A 21,247-nucleotide genomic window follows, 5' to 3' on the forward strand; every position below is an offset into this window, starting at 1 on the left:
AACCTACACTGCTGACTTTATTGGAACACAATCATGTGATGAGCACCAATATTTTCAACCATAAGGCACTATATAACGAAAAAAGTAACATGAGATTTCAAGGTCTCATTTCCATCTGTGGTAACATGTCACTTTAGTAAGAGCAGGATTAATGTGACATCTGTGAAACATGCAGTTGCTCATACAATATTAGAATTTTTTCCTATAAATAACTAATATTGTCACTGAATGGCAATGAGAAACAGTGTGTCTACTGAATTCATAACGCAAGGGCTGGTACCTACTCTGTGCACACGCAAATTCAGTCTGGTGGATGTCAGACATTGGAGCACATAAGTGGAGATGCACACATGCAAATGCAAGACTTCCACTTTGTTGTCAGCAGTCACTCAGAAAGGGGAAATGTTGAGAATAACCTTTATTTCAATTAATGTACTTTAAAGCAATTAGAGCCTTCATTTGTTCTCCAGATTCTAGGGCCTGGATTTTCTTCCATGAGTCGGGTGCGCAGTGTCTCGAGAATTCCTGGCTTCGCGAACTCGACTTTTAAAAACGGCTGCCTGGACATCAGATTTTTGGTCCGGAAAGGCAGGCTATATTGGAAGCTGAGGCAGGTGACTCCAGTAGTAATGAGCAGGATGCCGGATAAGGAGATGGGTGGGCGGAAAGCCTGTCTCGGGGCTCCGACACTATGTCCAAAAATTTCAAAAAAAGTAAACATGAAATCTCCCACCAGCCCACACCCCTCAACTCCTTCACACTTCCCATGCCCCATCCATGCCAGCCAATGCTACCTCATGCCCTGTACCCCACCCCCATGGCCCATCACACCCTCCATGTCAAGCTATGCCACTGTATCCAGGCCCCCGATGGCCCTTCACACCCTCCATGCCACCTATGACCCTGTACGTAGCCCCCATGGCCCCTCATGGCCAACCCATTCCACCCACCTACCACCCTGTTCCCTTACACCTACCATGCCAACTCACCCAATATCCACCATGCGCAGGCCTCAGGACCCTTGCAAAGACGAGATAAAATAAAGTTCTATGTCTATTACAGACTTCGCTATAGTGAAAAAAAGCTCCCATTCATAAAAACCCATTTACTAAATTTACATTCCTTCAACTATATAAAGCCTGATAACAACAAGAATGTAATTCATAGTCCTACTTCCAAGAGTCTATAACATTTGTAGCTGTCAATCAAACTGCGAAACTGCAGGCACCTTACTATGATAATGGATGCTTGTGAAATCAGTCATGCAGCAGTAGTCCAGTAATGGGAGCCCTCAGGTATATATCAACAAACAGAGTGAAATAGCAAGCAATCTTTTTTTTAAAAAACACTCCCAACAATTTTTCATAGATTTAAAGGGCAGGACTTTTAAATGCCTTGACAGCTCCCTTTGACAGTGTTTTTGAAAGGTCCTCTTGATACTTTTGACATGACCCCTCGACTGGTCTGCATGACACATTTGACAGGTCCTCTTGACAGTTTTAACAGTTGATTTTGACAGGTGTGTTGACAGTTCCAATGAGCTTGACAGTTAATACGTTTATGTATTTTTTTTGACACACATCTTTGTATACTTTAACAATTCTAAAGGACACCTGACCTTCCTCAAAGGGCACCTGACCTCCCCCAAAAAAGGGCATCCTACCTCCCCGAAAGGTGCCCATATCCAAAGGGTTACCTTATCTCTCCAAAGGGGTATCCAAATCAATCCACAAAGTTCAGACTTGTTCTTAACCAGGTCTAATCTGCACACTTGAGGTTTCACACTCCTGGGCTACCAAAATTGAACGAGTGGAGGCAGCTGACAATTTAATTGGCCAGCTGCCTCCTTGAAACACGCATGCACGAAATGTGAACCGCCCTTATTCCCGCCTCTGCGAAACTGGGAACTGCTGTGTTGCGGGGTGGGATGTTCAGGCACTTGCACCATTTTCATGAGAGGCTCTCTGTCATGGCAAAAACTCAGGCCTCGGTATGATCAGTTAGGATTCAAAGACAAATGGTGACTCAGCTCTACCCAAATAAGATTAATTATGTTTAGTAATGATGTGAGAACTCCTCCAAATAGTTCGCTTGCAAATATTTAGCAAATTGAACCACTTAGTAAGAACAACCCTTGTTGAATGTCTAAAATTCTCCTAAACAAATTTGCCGAACTGACAATGATGTAGCATATACTAGCCAATAAGCAACTCTTTGCTGGTGTACCTGCAGTGCTCCCATATAATGAGTCAGTAACGGTGGAACATACATCTGACATTTGATTTTAATCTTCATCATGATTAAAATCTGTGAATAGGATTTTCCAAAATGCTTTACGTTATAATAGTGCTCACCTTGCTCATATGTGGGTTTGTGCTGGCAGTAAGGGGATTTCATTTAAAGGTTTATCATATTGTTGGGATGAGGGTATTCCTGAATGGTAATCTATCAACCTGCTTCATGTGTATGAATGTAAACTCCCTGGGTTTTTATACTGTAGCCTGGCTTTCAGTCCTTCAAACCCCTCTGCCACGGCCATTTCACTATCAGTCATTAGGCTGCTCTATTTCAGCAGAATGAATCAAGCAATGAGTTTTCCCTCCCCATGGAACTTGAAATTCTAACCAGGGCAGTAATCCCAAGAACTATCCCACTGGGACCACTTCCACATCCGACATGGGCTCTCACTATCTCCTCAAAATGAAAAAAATTTTTTAGATCTTCTATTTCCAAAAATGGGACATGGAAAGTGGGACAAATGTCGTCCACTCCTTCAATTTTTTTTCCCCAAAGGAGCATAGGGGTTAAATGAAACTCACTTACTCAAAGCACACAACACTGACAGGTCCAAGAGATATTCCACTCTAAATTTAGAAGCTAGAGGAAAATCAAAACGCTAATCCTCCTAAAAAAGAGTCACAAATTGGGCTGAATTTTACTATCCCTTTTGGGGCCAGGCTAGGAGGTTGAAAGGCTGACAAAGTAGCATAGAAAGCTATCAGCATTGGTGCCCGATGTTTTCTCACTGCCATTTTGTCAATGTTGAGAAAGGTGACAGAAAAACTGCCTGCTGGGAACCCAATTGAGGCATTGCCACTTAAGTGGCCAATTAAGGATCCCCTCCTGCCTCCACTGTTATTTTGCCAGCTCCGGGGCAGGGGGGACGGGTGGGTGTTTGCTTGCTACTATGTGGGGAGACTGCCAGGTAAACCCTGGTGTCCTCCAGGGGGCACTCCTCTTTGGGCACTCTTTGACCCATGCAGGGGACCACCTGGCAATAGCCAGCCCACAGCAATGCACCATCTGCCCTCAGCAACCTCCCCTGCCCCATTGTGGAGGATTGCCTGACTGGCACTGGCACCCCACAGCCCACTTAACTTGACTTTGAGGTTGCATGCCCATTGATGCATCCTCATCCTCCAGGTGCAATCCCAGCAATGGTAAGCACTAACAGTGGAACTGAACTGCCGGCCCTCTGATTGAGCCAGCAGCTTTAGGGAGCCATTTAATTGACTGCCGTCGGCAAAATGCGGACCCAGGTCCTAGGGTCACTCCCTGCTTTTGATTCTGGTGGCAGGACAGCCGCTGCCTCCACAGAATGCATAATTCAGAATTACACATTAATTCAGAATAGCTCCAACAGAACGTCTGGAAATATAATTAGACTCAAGTTCAATTTTTGTATTTTAGTGATCACATGTGATTGACGAATGTGAATTTTATAATTGCATATTATGCTCAATATTTTACTTAGCTTTCATTCGGCAAACACAGTCATGCTGGTGTAAATTGATGTGAAGTGGATATGCATTACTTCACATGCAAATGCATTTTATCGGTTTTGTGTAAAATAATGTGCCAAGAGCAAATGGAATGAACATCTGACATTTAAAATGAATGTTTATAATAACCTATCATCACCAAATCAGTTACAATTGAGTCCTCTATTATTCAACAAGCTCGCTCAGTAAGTAGCATATCAGGCATTCACAGGTTTTAGCCATAGCCTGTTCTGTGCTCGCAGATTGCAGCTGAGATGGCACTGGATCAAAAATAGAGCCCAGACTTCTGGGCCACAATTTCCCTGTCGGCGAGCAGGGGGCAGGGCCTATTCGCCGACGTGTAAAATGACGCGGGATGATGTCGGGCAGAACTCCCGACGTCACCCTGCCTCATTTCAATTTTCAGGTCAGCGGGCTCAGCAGAATCAACTGTGCGCCTGCCAATCTGTCATTGGCCAATTGAGGCCATTGACAAAGTAGTTAAAGTAATTAATGGACCTGCCCGTCCAACCTTAAGGTTGGCGGGCAGGCTGGGAGCCCTGGCGGGCTTAAGAAAAAGCATGAAACCTCATCCACGGGCGGGATGGGGTTTCATGTAGGTTTTAACATTTTTAATAAAATTGTCAATGAAAATGATGGACATGTCCCAACTTATGTGACAGTGTCACATGAGGGGACAGGTCAGAGAAATTTATTTATTCCGTTTTAAAAATTTTTTCAGACAGGAGCCAATCTCCTTGAGGCAGCACTTAACCTCAGGGAGATGAGTATGCTCTTTCACGCGCATGCACAAAAGAGCGCTCTCTCGGCTCAGGGGATCATCCCTTGCCCGCACAGGGAGCACATAGCGCTTCCTTGTGGACGTCACGCTGCGCGGGCTTTAATTGGCCCACCCACGTAAAATGGCGGCGTGCCCCCAATCAGGGGCACTGATCGGAGACGTGCCTCCACGCACCCGCCCTAAACGTCCCCCCCAGTGACTCCTGATTTTGGTCAATATTATGCTGGATGTGTAAGAGTGGATGGCAAGTGAGTACAAGATCAGGCTCAGCATACAAATAACCTGTTATATTCAATGACATGATTCAAGCATTAATATTTGGGTCAATACCAAAGGGCAAGTGACACTTATGGAACAGTGCAACAGCAGAATAAGAATAGAGGTGGGGGTAATCCCAAATAAGTCACAGGTCTGATGATTATAAAGACCCAAATAATGAAATTCCAGTTAATATATACTTGCTCTGTCATCATGTTTTAGCAGATTATTTTCCATCTGAAATGGCTTAGAAAAGTTCCAGTAATAAATACACTTAATTTAAACTGTTGTGGCTCTATTGATAGATACAGAAAAAGGTCATTATTCCTCTGTATTAATCTGAATTTAAGGAAAGCTACATGACCATTCTGGTTGTGCAGCTGCAACCAAATGATTATTGTCTCCAGAGTTCTCCTGTCCGATATTTCACACAAAATTTACATTCCTTCAAAAAAAATAACTACATAAAACCAAAACTGCAAACGTTGCTCATAGTAAATTTAATTAAACTTGATAATAATGATTTATTCTATTTTCACGTAGAATAAAAACCTGAAATTTCAAACCTAAAGAATATTTTGATATCTAAATTTTGCCCATCAGTGGTGTGAAAATATATTCTTAAAAAGCTCTATATGACTGTTGGTCTGGCATATTTTACACAAGTGTCACAGGCAGGTAAATTAGGAGTTCCCATTTACTGATTCCAGTAGACCAAGTATGCAGATTGCCATGTGGAAATACGATGTTGTGGCTATATCAGAGACCTGTCTCAAAAAAGGACAGGACGGGGGATTAAATATTCCTCGATTCTAAGTGTTCAGGGAAGATAGGAAAGGAAGGGAAGGGGTGAGGGTGGCAGTATGGATTAAGTAGAACTTTGCAGTGCTGGAGAGAAAGGATGTCCCAGAGGGATCAAGGACAGAATCTATTTGGTTAGAGCTAAGGAACAAAAAAGGTGCAATTACATTGTTCGGTGAATTCTATAGGCCATCGACTAGTGGGAAAGTTGTAGAGGAACAAATGTGCAAGGAACTTAGAGGTTCAAGAATTATAGAGTAATTATAATGGGAGACTTTAATTACCCAAATATAGGCTGGGATAGTAGTATTGTAAAGGACAGAGAGGGGCAAGAGTTTCTAGAAAGTGATCAGAAGAATTTTATACAGCAATATGTTGCCAGTCCAATGTGAAAGAAAGCACTTCTAGACTTGGTTCTTGGGAATGAGGTGGGCCATGTGGATCCATTGTCGTTCGGGGAGCATTCAGGGGACAATGATCATTACCATAGCCAACCTAAATCTATTGATGCAAAGGACAAGGAACCATGCAGAGTAAGAGTAATTAGGTGGGGTAAAGCCAACTACCATGGGGTAAGAATGGATCTGACCAAAATTGGAATCAAAGGTTGCAGGCAAAGCTGTAACTGAACAATGGGCCGACTTTAAAGAAAAGATAGTTCAGCTACAGTCAAGGTATATTATCACCATGGGGAAAGGTAGGCCAAACAAATACAGAGCTTCCTGGATGACAGAAGATGTAGGGATCAAGATGAAGAACCACCAGGCTGAATATAGAAGGTATCAAGGGAACTGGAAAAGCAAATAAGAAAGGCAAAGACAGAATATGAAAAGAGACTGACAGTTAACAAAGAAGGAAATCTAAAAGTCTTCTACAGGCATATAAATAGTAAAAGGGTGGTAAAAGGGGGAATGGGGCTGATTAGGGACCAAAAAAGGGATTTATACAAGGAGGTAGGGGGCATGACTAAGGTATTAAATTAATATTTTGCATCTGTCTTTATCAAGGAAGAAGATGCTGCACAGGCATGGTGAAAGAGGAGGTAATTTGGGCACTTGAAGCATTTAAAATTGATAAGGAGGTCGTATTGGACAGGCAGTCTGTACTTAAAGCTGATATGACATCAGGGTCAGATGAGATGCATCCAAGGACACTGAGGGATCTGAGTGTGGAAATTGTGGAAGCACTAGCCATAATTTTTCAGTCTTCCTTAGACTCAGGGATGGTGCTAGAGGACTGCAGAATTGCAAATGTTACAGCCTTGTCAAAAAAGGATGTAAAGGTCAGGTCAGCAACAACAGGCCAGTCAGTTTAACCTCAGTGGTAGAGAAACTTCTAGAAATGATAATTTATTTTGATAGGAAGAATACAGGGAGACAATATAAAGTAAAGGGTACAATTCCAAAGAGGGTGAGAGAGCAGAGGGATCTGGGTGTTTCTGTGCATAAATAATTGAAGGTGGTAGGACAGGTTGAAAGAGCAGTTAATAAAGCTTACCGCATCCTGGGTTTATCAATAGGGGAATGGAGTACAAAAGCAAGGAAATTATGTTAAACTGTTGTAGAATACTAGTTCAACCTCAACAGGAGTATTGCATCCAGTTCTGAGTAAGATGTGACGGCATTAGAGAGAATGCAGAAAAGATTCACGGATGGTGCCATGGATGAGGAACTTTAGTTATGTAGATAGATTGGAGAAGTTAGGACTGCTCTCCTTGGAGAAGAGAAGGTTGAGAGGAGATTTGATACAGGTATTGAAAATCATGAGGGATCTAGACTGAGTAGATGGGGAGAAACTGTTCCCACTAGTGGAGGGATCAAGAATAAGAGCACACAGATTTAAGGTAATTGGCAAAAGAAGCAATTTTTGCACAGCAAGTGGTCACGATCTGGAATGCCCTATCGGAGAGAATAGTGGAGGCTGGTGGAGGCAGGTTCAACTGAGGCATTCAAGAGAGAATTCAATTATTATCTGAAAAGGAGAATGTGCAGGGCTAAGGGGAGATGGCAAGGGAGTGGTTCTAGGTGAATTGTTCTTTCAGAGGGCCAGCATAAAAACGATGGGCCGATTGGCCACCTTCTGCGCTCTAACCATTCTCTATTCACAGAGCAGTGAGACAATTGAGGCCAAACTAGTGTTCTATACAAGTTTAACATAACTTCCTTGCTTTGGTACCCTATTCCCCATTTAACAGAGACTGAAGAAAAATGTTACATGTGAGTACTAACATGCTATCAGCTGCAAAGTGCCATTGGTAGGAGCCAGAGAACAGACAGTCAACCTATAGGTGGGAGTTAATGCTGTGGGGAACTTAAAAATAAGTTTTTTGTAAAATAGATTATGAAAATATAACAAAGTTTAAGTGTGCACTCAAGTAGAAATAGAAATTGTAAACTGGAATTTTATGACCATGATTAAGATTCATATGTTGGTGTTCATTCTGTCTTAAATGAACAAAAGGAAAGCATCTTGTGAACTTCAATATCAAAAGAAAATGCACAATAACAGATATATCTATTAACTAAATTTGAATTGAGCTAATTGTTTTGTTTCACATCACTGGAAAATTTAAGCTTAAATATTACATGCCGTAAACATCAGTAACAATCACTCACCTTTACATCTAATACAGTGGCAGTTGGAGCTGGTGAAGAATCAGTTTTTGGTGATGTAGGGAAGACATGAAAGCTGGCATCCCTGGGTGACCTCACAATTTCATTTTGACGGTACAATCGATGATGCCGCAATTTTGTTACCCAAGCATCAAATACTTCCTGAGATTTTACCTGTATACACAAAAATGTGCTGATAATTTTTGTTTTAAAAACGTGCACATCAACAGGCTTTATTTTCTATAAGTAACACTAAGGTGCAGCTTTGTTTGAGTGTAGCGAGGCTGAGTGCTTAATTCTGGAAATTTGGCAGTGAAGGAATTTGGTGCAGTGAGGGAGGAGGTACTATCTGGTCATTTTACAAAAAAAGGAGTGGTCCGAGAGAGGGAGCTGATGAGCTGCCGTCCAAGCTTCAGATACGACGATGCATTAGGGAGGGAGAAAGTTAACTGGACATTTTGTTCCAGGAGGCAGTCACACCCCTTAGGCTAGGTTCTTCAGATTTGGTCAGTGGTAAGGGACAGGAGGGTGTGACTGCAAGTGAGGCAGGTATGGCAACCCAGAAAGTAGCAATGAAGAAGCCTCTGCCCTTACCATTGTCTATAGGATCGGAATCCCCTCCAACTGAGGAATTTATGGAATATAAAATCCAAACCCAAGGACATGTTTTGACCTTATGTTTTGAACCATAGGGCAGAACTTCTCATCCTGCAGCAGGCCACATGCCCAACCCGAATGGGAGGGCAATAGCATGCGATGACTTTGGGCGAGTGTACCGATGTCATTGCGCAGTCTCGCAATCTTTCAGTCAGCGGGCATGCACGAGAGGTGGCAGCGCACCTGCTGACAATTATGAAGCCTATTAAGGTCCTTAAGCAATTAATAAAGTTGGACATTTTGCTACCCGCTCAGCCGTTCGGCCAGCAGGTGGGCAAATAGGCCAGGCGGCCTTTGCATTTTTAACAAAAACTCATCCATGGCAGGATGAGGTTTCCAACGCTTTCTAAAAAAAAAAATTTTCAACATCCTTTTTTAAATGTCCCGTTTCATGTGACTGAGTCACATATGGGGACATGTTTATCTCATATGTAAAATCTTTATTTTTCAGGTTAAAAATCTTCAGCTTCCTGAGGCAGCTCTGTGCCTTCAGGGAGTTTTCACTGAGCGTTCCCCCGCACATGCACACACTTCAGCACTCACGCTCCTCCCACCCCCACCCCGGCAGTGCTGAGGTTATCAGCGCACGTTTCACACTGGCTGGCCGTTAATTGGGCAGCCAGCGTGAGATTGTGGTCGGGGCCCGATCGCAGACGGCAGACCGTTGCATGGCTGCTTCCGGGCCCGCCAACCTCGCCCAACCGATGAGGGGGAAATCCTCCCCATAAAATATAAAAGCCAAGCTGCAGCCAACAGCACAGGGCTGGGCAGCAGGGGGCTAAATCAGACATTTAGTAAAAGACAGTGGCTCATCAAAAGGATTTGGACATTGACTGATTGCTATCATGGGACAATAGTACCAGGAAAATGCCACTACCTGCCACTGGCTAATGCAATTAAGAGATTGATTAACCTATGCAATGGAACAAGAAATGTGCCATTGATATAATACAATTAAGGAATTGCAATAGAACTAAGGCCAGCATGATACACATGGTACTGGATCCTTGCCATTGTAACTATGATTGTTTCCTCTCGAGAAGATGAATGTGTCATTCAAACCTTCATCAACCTCGTAGGCAGGTGCTGCCACTGTATTGCTTCCAAACAGCAAGAGAATTGTTTAAATGGTGCGAGAGCTGACCATATTTGTCTGGGCTATTTTTCCGTGGAATGAATGTATTGCTTTAACCAGCATGAGCTGATCTTTTCTGTCTGGACTACGTGTGAAATAAACTAAGAGGTGTTAACTACTGGACATTGGAACGGCATGATCAACTGGAAATACATTTGATATGTCTGAATTGAATCATTATAAAAAGAGTATATCAGAATGTGGTTGCTGGAGACAGAAGAAGAGTCAGGACTGGTCATCTTGACTCGGGATCTACATTCAGCACCAGACAGACCAGCCATGTTGGTGACTGTAAGTGTTTCAGCCAGATCGTGGTGATATTAGTCTGAGGGCTTTGTAAAGTTTTAGGACAAAGGTGTAGTGTTTTTGTCTGTATTTTGTCAGATTTAAAGAAGTCATAGTGACTTCATTTTGGCTAAAAGGGGACATCAGTCAACTCACAGAAGGGTTCAGCTGGGAGTTGAGTGCTAATTTCATCTAGCCGCGGGAGGATTCGAACTGGGGTATTTGCGTCACTTTTGTAGAAGGTTTGTTTATTTTCTTTGAGCTTGTGGGCTGTCAGTCAAATCTCAAATGTATTGTATATAAAATAGTAATTCTGTACTATTTTGAGAGGGTTTTCTGTGTTATTTCAACTAATTGTAGTGGTATCTGTACTAGAGATATTAGTGGGTACAATAAAACAACACATTTAAAGTTGAGCCAAACCGTCCGGGTGTATTTTTGTTCTTTATAAATCCTGAAGTCCAAGAACTGTTTGTAAGATGGGGGAACGGGCTGATGTGGGCAAGAGCAGGGACTGCAAGGAAGATGAGGAAACTGGCCATAGTACCGTGGTGCAGGGAGACATTCAAAAAGGGGCGGTGGGGGGCGGTAAAAGGGGATGTAGTTGTAGTAAGGGACAATATAGTTAGGGGGATAGATACTGTTCTCTGAAGCTGACACCATGAGTCCCGAAGGCTGCATTGCCTCGCTGGTGCCAGGGTTAAGGGCATCTCCTCAGAGCTGGAGAGAAACTCGGAATGGGAGAGGAAGGATCCAGTTAGAACCATAGAAAAGTTAAGGCACAGGAAGAGGCCATTCAGCCCATTATGTCTGTGCCGGCCAGGATGTGACAGGAAGGGGCAATGCGTACAAACATAAGAACAAGGTCAGAGTACGGAAAGATGGTAAAAAGATAGAATTAAAGGCTCCTTATTTGAATGTACACAGCATTTGTAACAAGACAGGTGAATTGAATTTACAAATAGAAATAAGTGAGTATGATATGATAGCCACTACACAGACATGGGGCAGAATTTTTAGGTTGGCAGGTGGGCGCGTTCGGTGGGTTCGGGATCAGCTGGGGAATGGACTGCCGACCGCAATCAGCCCCCTGATTACGATTTCACGCTGGCTGGCTAATTAATGGCCAGCCAGCATGAAGCGTGTGCTGAAATACTCAGCGCTGCCAGGGTAGGGGCGGGAGGAAGGCAGGCATTGACATAAATGCGGGTGAGCGCTGGCCGAAAGCTCCTTGAAGGCAGAGAGCTGCCTCAGGGAGCTGAAGACCTGAAAACAATTAAATAAAGTTTTTAAAATCAGGAAAAAAATGACCAAGCATCACAATCAGTCACCTGAACATATACATGATAAAAATGCTGTCCATAGATTTTTATTTTTTTAAATTTAGTAAGGGAAATCTCATCCCGCCCTTGGAAAACGTGAAGTCTGCCTTGCCAATTCATCTGCCCGCCAACTGTAAGGTTGGACGGATCACGAAAAATCAGACACAATTGCAAATTTAATTACACTAATTGGCCTCTTAATTGTTGGCGGACGTGCTTCCGACTTCTGCATGCGCCTGCTGACCAAAATATCATGCAAGCATGGGATGACGTTGGGACGCTTGCCTGATGTCATCTCATGTGATTTTGCAACCAAGCGGGTGGGGCGCGCATCCGTCCGCCAACCTAAAAATTCTGCCCATGCTTGCAAAGTGACCATGGCTGGGACCTGAGTATTTGACATTCTGGAAGGGAAGAATGAAAAGAGACGGAAGTGGGGCAACTCTGTTAATAAAGATTGAGATCAGTACAGTCGTGAGAAATGATCTTGGTTCAGAGGATCAAAATGTACAGTTCTGGTGGAGATAGAAAATAGCCAAAGTATTGGTGGGAGTAATTTAGAGGCCACTAACAGTGGCTACACAGTAGGACAGTATAATTCAAGAAATAATGGGGGCTAATAAGAAAGGTACTGCAATAATCATGGGGGGTTTTAATCTTCATATAGATTGGACACATCAAATTGGCAAAGGTAACTTGGAGGATGAATTCATAAGAATGGATTCAGGACAGTTTCTTAGGACAATACATTCTAGAACCAACCAGGGAACAGGCTATTTTGGACCTGGTAATGTGTAATGAGCCAGGATTAATTAATGACCTGAAAGTAAAGGATCCTCTTTAAAGAGCAGTCATAACATGATAAAATTTCACATCAATGTAAGGACGAGAATTGCGGGTCTGAAACTGGAGTCTTAAACTTAAATAAAGGCAATTACAAGGGCACGAACACAGTTTGCTAAAGTGGACAGGGTAAATAGGTTAAAAGGTGAGATGGTAGAGAAGCAATTGCAGACATTTAAGGAGATATTTCATAACTCTCAACAAAGATACATTCCATTGAGAAAGAAAGACTCTACGAGAAGGATGCTAACTAAGGAAGTTGTGGATTGCATCAAATTGAAACAAAAGGTGTACAATGCTGCAAAGATGAGTGACAGACTAGAAGATTGGGAAAATCTTAGAAACCAGCAAAAGATGATTAAGCAGTTCAGAAAAGGTTCACTAGGTTGACTCCTGGGATAAAGGAGTTTTGTTTTTTGAGAAAAGATTGAACAGGTTTGACTTATACTCATTGGAGTTTTGAAGAATGAGAGGTGATCTTATTGAAACATATAAGATTCTGAGGGGACTTGACAGAGCAGATGCTGAAAGGATGTTTCTCCTCAATGGGGGAGCCTAGAACTAGGGGGCACAGTTTAAAAACAAGGGGCTTCCCATTTAAGATGGAGGTGAGGAGGAATTTCTTCCCTCAGACGATTGTTAGTCTTTGGAATTCTGTTCCACAGAGAGCAGTGGAGGCTAGGTCATTGAATATGTTCAAGGCTGAGCTAGATAGATTTTTGATCTACAAGGGAGTCAAGGGTTATGGGGGCCAGGCCAGAAAGTAGAATTAAGGCCACAGTCAGATCAGCTGTGACATTATTGAATGGTGGAGCAGGCTCAATGGGCCATATCGCCTATTCCTGCTCCTAATTCTTATGATTTCATAATTACATACCTTTAAATGATAAATAGGTTTCTTCACTTTCTATGTTTATATACCTTTAGATGATAGATATGTTCTTCTGTGTCAAGATCTATTCTACGTGCCTTCTTTTTGATTGACATCACTGACAACCCAACATCAATGCTTCCATGAAGTTTGCCTTTTTGAATCTAAGAACAGATAATTAGGAACTGCAAGGTCAGTGTACAGTATTAGTCTAGTACAAAACGTACAGATCCAAAATGAACATAAATGCAGAGTAACAAGATCCAATATGTTCTGTCCTAAAGAAAACTAGCCTCTTTTCATCACAGGAGTCTATGATGACATGTAGTTCTGTCTTATGTCTAAAAAAAATTACTCTTTCTCATTCCATGATACAAATGGCTCAAATACAATAGTGTGATAGCCTAAAAAAATTCATGATACAATAGAATGATAAAACATACATATGATATAACCTATGACAGTATTATCTCTTGACAGTTAATAAAAAAATTATGAAAGTTTTCCACTTAAGATGTGATCACTATCCATGTTATTGATAACATTTGTACTTATGTTTCACTAATTTCAAATGCGACAAAACTAAAATTTATCAAAGAAAACATACTTTTCTGAAAATATGACATGTTTTCCAGCAGTGCTAACAACTGCTAATAACTCTCAGAAATCTAAGGGTTCTGAAAAAGTTTTTAAAAACTACTCATATGTGTAATTAAGTTTGGGAATTAAAATTAATATTTTCCCACAGTTATTGTTCTACCATCATTTGCTGAGTTAATAACCCACATAAATTGCAAGCAAAACCTATATACATAGCAAGATAATTATGCAGAAAAAGACCACTGGTGTATGTAGCTATTCCTCCAAAATCTCCTCTAGAGTGAGTGTGCTCCTAACTGCGCTTTCTCTCTTTTGTGTCAAGTCTTCATACAAACCTGCCATTATTCAGTTTGTTATTTTGTTGTCTATCCCATGTGAATCATTGTTATATGAGACAGCTTCGAATGTTTTCCTGAAATCCTTGCGGGTAACCACTACTACCTCCCTCTAGATCTGCGCCCACCTCAAAAAAAAATCCAGTAAATTGGTCATGTAGAACCTTTGCCCTTCCAAAACTAGGCCCATAATCTGGCCTTGATGGTCCTCGTGCAATTCATCATCAAATTCTCAAACACTTTCTCCAAAATCAAGACAAGGTACACAGGTCAATAAATTAGAGTTGCTCCTTAATCCTTCAGATAATTATTGAGTAATATTGCTCAACAAGAGACCTAATTAGTTAAATGAAACAAAATAAAAACAGCAGGGCAGGTCATGTGTTGCAGCTTTAGAATACAGGGGCTGTGATTCATGGAAACCACATCTGCAATGTGAGGGACTTTGACTCAGAGTTGATGAGCTGAAGTCTGAGCTTCGAATGCAGCAATGCATTGGTGGGGTGGAGTTACCTGGGCAATTTGTTCCAAGAGGCAGTCACCCCTTAGACTAGATTCTTCCGATTTGGTCCACGGTCAGGGATGGGAAGGTGTGTCTGAGAGAGAGGCAGATATGGGGATCCAGAAAATAGAGGAGCCTCAGCCCATGCAATTGTCCAACAGGTAATCATCTCCGGATTACTACCTGAGCCATAAGCAAATTGGAATAGGATAAATAATCAGAGAGTCGAATATGTGGCTCAAAGATTGGTGTAGGAGAAATGGGTTTTGATTCATGCGGCACTGGCACCAGTATTGGAGAAAAGGCGAGCTGTACCTTTAGGACAGTCTTCACCTGAACCATGCTGGGACTACTCCTGCTCCTATTTCTTATGATTTTGTTTAAAAACGGGGTCATATTTGTTATTTTCCAACCTTTTAGGATGTTATTCAATTCCAATGAGTTTGGAAGATATCAGTGACATTTGCAATATCCTCAGCCAACTTCAACAGAGCTTTGAACAGAAATCATCAGGGTCTATGGCCTTGTTTACCTTCAGCTTCCTAAACCGTTCTAACATACCTTTCCATGTGATGCTAAGAGGTTTCAGCGTGTTCTCTGTGCTCTTGTTCTGCCCTCAAATCCAGCATCTTTACTACTCTCCTTTCATCAGTAAAAACCATCACGACATAGTGATATAGTAATCCTACCACTTCCATTGTTCAGATTCCATGACACCACTGTACCCTTCACTTGCTCTTGATATGTTTAAAATACGATATTATTGTACTTTATATTGTTCACCACGTCCCTCCTTGCATCTCAGCAGTTTCTTGGGAGTGTCTTTACTTGGTTTTATGGCTCTCCTCATCCTATTTCTTTCCTCTACATCTCAGAATTCAATATGCCCTCTTCTTTTCCCCTACTGCCTTCCATTACTTACTTTTTAATTTATGTTGCTGGTACTCGCCTGCTTGTTTCTGGGATAAACAGTCTTTACACTGTAAAAAAAATATCTCCTTAAGGCACTAACACTTTTTCTCCATTTTCTCCCATTTAAATAGTTCTCATCTAATTCCTTTCACGCAGCATTTTACTTCCTTGCTATTCTGAAATCCAAATTAATAAATATTATCTATTCTGTCCCTGTGTTAATATTAAAATTAGCAATTTTGATGGCTCTCTCTTAAATATTTCCTTACTTTAACACTGCTTTATTATTCCTTCTTGATTGTCTTCTCTGCTGTGAATTCTCTCCAGTACTGCTTAAGAAAAGATTCTTGAACTACTTTAATAAACTTCTTCCTGCATAAATTGTCCCAGCTCTAAGTCACAGTCTATGTAAGAAATATAATAATTCTCCATGACTACAAGGCGGCATTGGCACTTTTTTGAATGTCCCCAACTCCCTCCTATTTTGTGATGGTCTGTAACATAATCCTGCTCCTGCCTTTTCACCTTTCTATTTTCCAGGTGCATCCAAAGACACTAACAATATCCAGTTCCTCTTTCTCAGGAAGTTTAATTTTGTTCCTACTGCTCAATAACATAGCGCATGAGGAATACTCACATACAATGCCACTGGCTCATCAAAACGGGATTGAAGCATCATTATACAAATCCTAGGTCTTAAAAAGTCTAATCATTCAAATTTTGTAAATTTGATTCTGTTCTCAATTCCATTATAAATTTCAGTAAATCTGTTAATATATTGGTCATCATTAAATACTGTTCAACAATGAAACTCCATTATTAACTAAATATGTTCCACCTTTTTAAGTACAATAAAATAAAATTGAAAGAGCAACAAGAGGCTACTAAGTAAATCTGAAAGGTCAACAGGCACTAAGAAGGGTTACTCACATCAATTGGTGCCTTGGAATACTTTAGCATCCCATTATCAAGGACAAAGAAGCGCTGCAACAGAATAAACTTTGATTAATAGGTTAAGACACAATTTGTAAAGTTAACTGTAATTAAATTTGTAAGGACTAAAAGTCCAAAACAATCGAATTGATGGTAGTAAAGCATTTATACAATGTCCTGCATATCCAAGTGTTTGAAGAAAAAAAATGCCCTTTTTTGAAGTTCATTTATATATATTTTATCATTACACTACAACTGAATGCAGATGAGAAAAAGGGACAACTAACTAATTTCAAAATCTAGAGGTCAACTGAATCAACTCTAAATTATCTCTAGAAATCAATTTTTAAGATTAGTACTTGAAGACAATTCTTTTGAACATATATTTTCCCATGTAGGTTGGTATGGTTTCCAATTGGCTGCATTTGCTGCCAACGTCTTGCAAGCGCAGTTGTGTGCTGATGACAAGCTCGGATTAACGGCTGTCATATTTTATAGTGGGGAATGCGCAGCAGGGCACATGCATGGTCATCACTGGCAGCAGGAAGAGCAGTTGTGAATTTCTATCCTGGACTGACAGTGATGGAGTTTGAAAATTCCTTTTACAGGGGGTTACAAGGAAAGGATTTGTAGACAAACTAAAATCTTGTCCTTGTGGGATATTTTACTGAAGTCATGCTGGTCAGTGTTAGATGGGGCAATATAGTCTAACACTGTAGGCTGCTGAGAGTGTTAGATGGGGCAATATAGGGCGGAATTTTCCCAGAATTGCACTAAATGCAGTAGTGGACGGGTAAAATGGAGGCCTACCCACCAACAAAAATGGCAGATTTCACGCCATATCGTCCCAAACCTGCCTTATTATTTATTCACTCCCGCGAAACACAGTGTTTCCGGGGCGAGCGAGCTCTCAGTCGCCCGCCTATCATCACCCCGCTATTGCATCACGCCACCCACCATCTTTAAAAGGCAGCCGCCAGCTCACGAACCCATTGCACATCCACAGGGCCCTCATTCATTGCCAATGCAAGGGACATCACCATTCACTCTCTCACACACACCGTCATTGTCCTCATCCCATCCATGGATCCACTCACCACCCACACAGGCCAGGCATACTTATCATCTGGCCTGGCAGGTGTCCTGATACAATCTCCCAAACTCTATCCATGCAGGACAAACTGCCTCACAACAGGAGGGAAAGGTCACAGACAGGTGGAGGGATGCCGGAAATCAAAGTTCTGACAGAATTCGAAAACATAGCCATCCAGCTGGCCGGCGATGACCGGGACCGGTCCTGTGCTGATGGTAAGGTCGGCGCAAGTGTGGATGAGGATCCAGCAGTACAACATCCATCAGACAACCATGCCATGAATGATATGTCCTCTTTCACAGGCCACTGCCATGCACTAATTATCTCTCCTTGCTTTCACAGGCGCATCTGGGAAACAGCCGATGGAGTCCATGACCCAAGGCCTCCAATCAAGCCCTGAAGAAACCTCTGAAGAGGAATCCGAAGGCTCCCTCCCTGAAGTTCCGTCACAGTACTCACCCACACCCTCCACCACCGCAGAGACACACACCTCAATGGGACCTGGCTTTAGAGTAGCCTTGGGACTACAATCTGGTGAGCACATCGCACTTTCTGATCTACAGCAGGCAGAGGCAGGGACTTCCCAGGTTCCCGGCACACAGGACTGCTGGAGACCAGAATGATGGAGGAGTCCATCTGTCTTCAGGCTGAGGTGATAGCACCGGCGTTGTACGCACCGAGGTCAACACTGGCAGGATGGTGGCTGCCATGGAGATGTAAGGTCCAGGATGTCACTCCTGCACTGATGCGTGGGTTCAACCCTACCACTGATACCATAGTTGACCTCCAACAGTGTGTACATGAGAGGGGTGCTGGGCAGCTCGATCTCACTCCAGCCACCCCTTCTGCTCACACAGTCAGCCAGGGGCTCTCAAGTGCTCATAGGGAGGAGGGTCAGCAGGTGCACACTCCAGGGCCATCCACCAAGGTGACTCTCAGAGTGACCAGCCCATCTGAATCCCCTCTTCCTCTGACCTGTGCAGCTCCAGCTTCACAGGCCGAGGAGGGTTCCATTGCCCGCAGGAGGACCCCGAAAGCAGGCCGTGGCCCAACAAGTTTCAGCCCTCCTGGGGGTGCCTGCCGAAGTCATCAGTTAGCAGGCTGCTTTCACCTCTGCTGAGGATATCCAGGGAGCACCAAGACATAGCGGCAGTGTTAGGAAAGTTAGGTAAAAGCAGTCGCACAGCATTGATCACTTGTATATACTGTTCACTATTGTCAATAAACTCCTAAGAATGCCTCCCTGCCTATGGCTCCTTGTTCTGATGAGCAGTGTTCGTGTCACTCAGATGTGAAACGTTTCTGCACAAGATAAAAGGCAGGTGTCTCAGTCCAGGGTCTCTTCCTGTGCTCTGTGCGGCCTTCAGACTACAGTGATGGTCCAGCCTCAAATTCCCTGGAAACGCTACTGATGCCTGCACCTTGGCGGTGCTGATCATTGCTGTCAGAATGTATTGGGCAGGCGCCACAGAGTTCTCTCATTCTCTCTGTGTGCCCTCAGCACCTTTAAGGTGGGGCTGGCCCCCATACACCAGCAGCTGTGACTAATGATGCTGTGCACCAACTCCTGAAGGGCTGAGGTGCTGAAGGCTGACACAGAATCAGATGTGTCTAAAGTTTCATGGCTGCGTCTTGGAGATGGCCCTGATCATGGAGTGCAAGCGAGCTGCCCTAGGCCAGACAGGAGTCAGACATTCTCTGAGGCTACGTGAAGATCTGTGGAGTGTCCTCACCGCATGTTATCATCATCCTCCTGTGATTGAGCGACTATTAGGGCTTTTACTGCATCTCCATGACAGGAGCATTCTCACAGAGGGTATTGGCGCTGCCATAAGCCAGACTGGAGTCAAACTTTCACAACTGCGATGTGAGGATCTATGGGGACACCTCACTGCATATCGTCATGATCCTCTACAAATCTGGCAGCTATGAGGGCCTCCCGAGCACGCCTGTCTCGTCTAGCCAGTGTGAGAGCCTCATCCCCGACATCGTCACCCTCATCCTGGTTGGCGTCCTCCTCATTGGAGCAGACGTGCAATATCTCCATCTCTTCCTCAGCCAGCTCCTCTCCCAGTTGCAGCACCAGGTTGTAAAGGGCGCAGAAGATGACAATGATGCGTGACACCCTCTGCGGACTGTATTACAGGGCTTCGCCAGACTGGTCCAGGCACTGGAACCACATCTTCAGCATTCCGATGGTCTGTTCCAACAAGTTGCGAGCTGCAGCATGAGCCTCATTATAGCATCGCTCTGCTGCGGTCAAGGGCTACCCGCACAGGTGTCATCAGCCACGGCCTCTGCGGGTAACCTTTGTCCCCAAGGAGCCACCCTGCAGCCTCTGTGGACCCTGCAGGGATCTGCGAGCGACTCAGGATGTAGGCACGTGCACACTCCCTGGAAATTGTGCGCACACCTGCAGGATGCGTTTCTGGTGGTTGCACACCAGCTGCACAGTGAGTGGAAGCCCTTGTGGCTGAAGTTGTCGACCAAGTGTAGTGACAGAGACATGAGCACCACATGAGTGCAGTCAATTGCACCCTGTACCTGTGGGAATCCCGAGATCAGGACGAATCCAATACCCCTTGCATCCTGGCTGTCCTGGTCCCGGGTGAAATGCACAAAGCTGTGTGCCATGAAGAAGATGGTATCCGTGACCTCATGGATGCATTTGTGGGTGGCGGATTGTGAAATCCCACAGAGGTCACCTGTGGAGCCCTGAAAGGAGCCACTGGCATAGAAATTGAGTGCCGTGGTCACTTTCACAGCCACTGGCAGTGGATGCCCACCATGTCCCCATGGCGCCAAATCCTGCAGTAAGTGGCAGTTGAGAGGCACCAGATCCCTAGACATGCGCAGTCATCGGTGACACTGGTTCTCAGTTATTTCCAGGAATGGCAGGCGGCATCTATAGACCATGTGTGTCGCTAGGCGCTGACCAGCCATGGCTCGCTGTAGCTCCTGGGCAGTGTGTGCAGGAACCCATCCTACCCACTTCCTCATTAGGTTGCTGCTCTTGCCTTTGCACAGCCAGCAGCCTCAGTCACTCCCTCCTCCGTCTTCTACGGTCTCTGTAGGCCATCAGGCATATAGCTAGGTCACCAGGATCCATGATTCTGATGTGGTCCTCCTGCAGCATGAAAGAGAGAGAGACGCGGTTACCATGACTGTACTTAACACGTTTCCTGGCCCTGTGTGATTGCCCCTTAACACTTCCTGGAGAGGGCTGGTCACCCCTTGGATGACCAAAGATGAGTGCGCTGCATGGCAAACTGGACCGAACCTGGATGCTGAGATTGTGAGCACCTCCAGCAGTGACTGCTACATGGCCAGCATTGGCGAGGAGACTGAACAACATGTGCAGTCCAACTGCTCCGCGGTCCAATAAAGTGGTGGTGGTCTCGAAGTCTGTACTGGGGGGTGGGGGGGGGTGGGGTAAGCTATGGAGCGCTTGATGGCTCTTTGGTGTCTCTGCGATGCTTGCATGGGTGGGCAGGCTAGGGGCCTGACCCCAATCACGTCACTGTG

General features: G+C 43.8%; 1 protein-coding gene across 7 annotated transcripts in view; it reads right to left on the reverse strand.

Annotated features, from left to right (window-relative positions):
• The window catches only part of osbpl6 (oxysterol binding protein-like 6), a 200,434-nt gene that overhangs the window by 86,353 nt on the left and 92,834 nt on the right, over positions 1–21,247 (reverse strand). For all 7 annotated transcript variants that reach the window (XM_078552023.1, XM_078552022.1, XM_078552020.1 and 4 more), the window contains exons 4-6: positions 16,627–16,680; positions 13,398–13,511; positions 8,238–8,408 (exon numbers count right to left, since the gene is read on the reverse strand). In XM_078552023.1, the coding sequence (XP_078408149.1) occupies positions 8,238–8,408; positions 13,398–13,511; positions 16,627–16,680 (339 nt within the window). The remainder of the gene's footprint in view (positions 1–8,237; positions 8,409–13,397; positions 13,512–16,626; positions 16,681–21,247) is intronic.

The sequence above is a fragment of the Cetorhinus maximus genome, chromosome 11 (genome assembly GCF_964194155.1).
Source record: "Cetorhinus maximus chromosome 11, sCetMax3.hap1.1, whole genome shotgun sequence".
Lineage (NCBI taxonomy): Eukaryota > Metazoa > Chordata > Chondrichthyes > Lamniformes > Cetorhinidae > Cetorhinus > Cetorhinus maximus.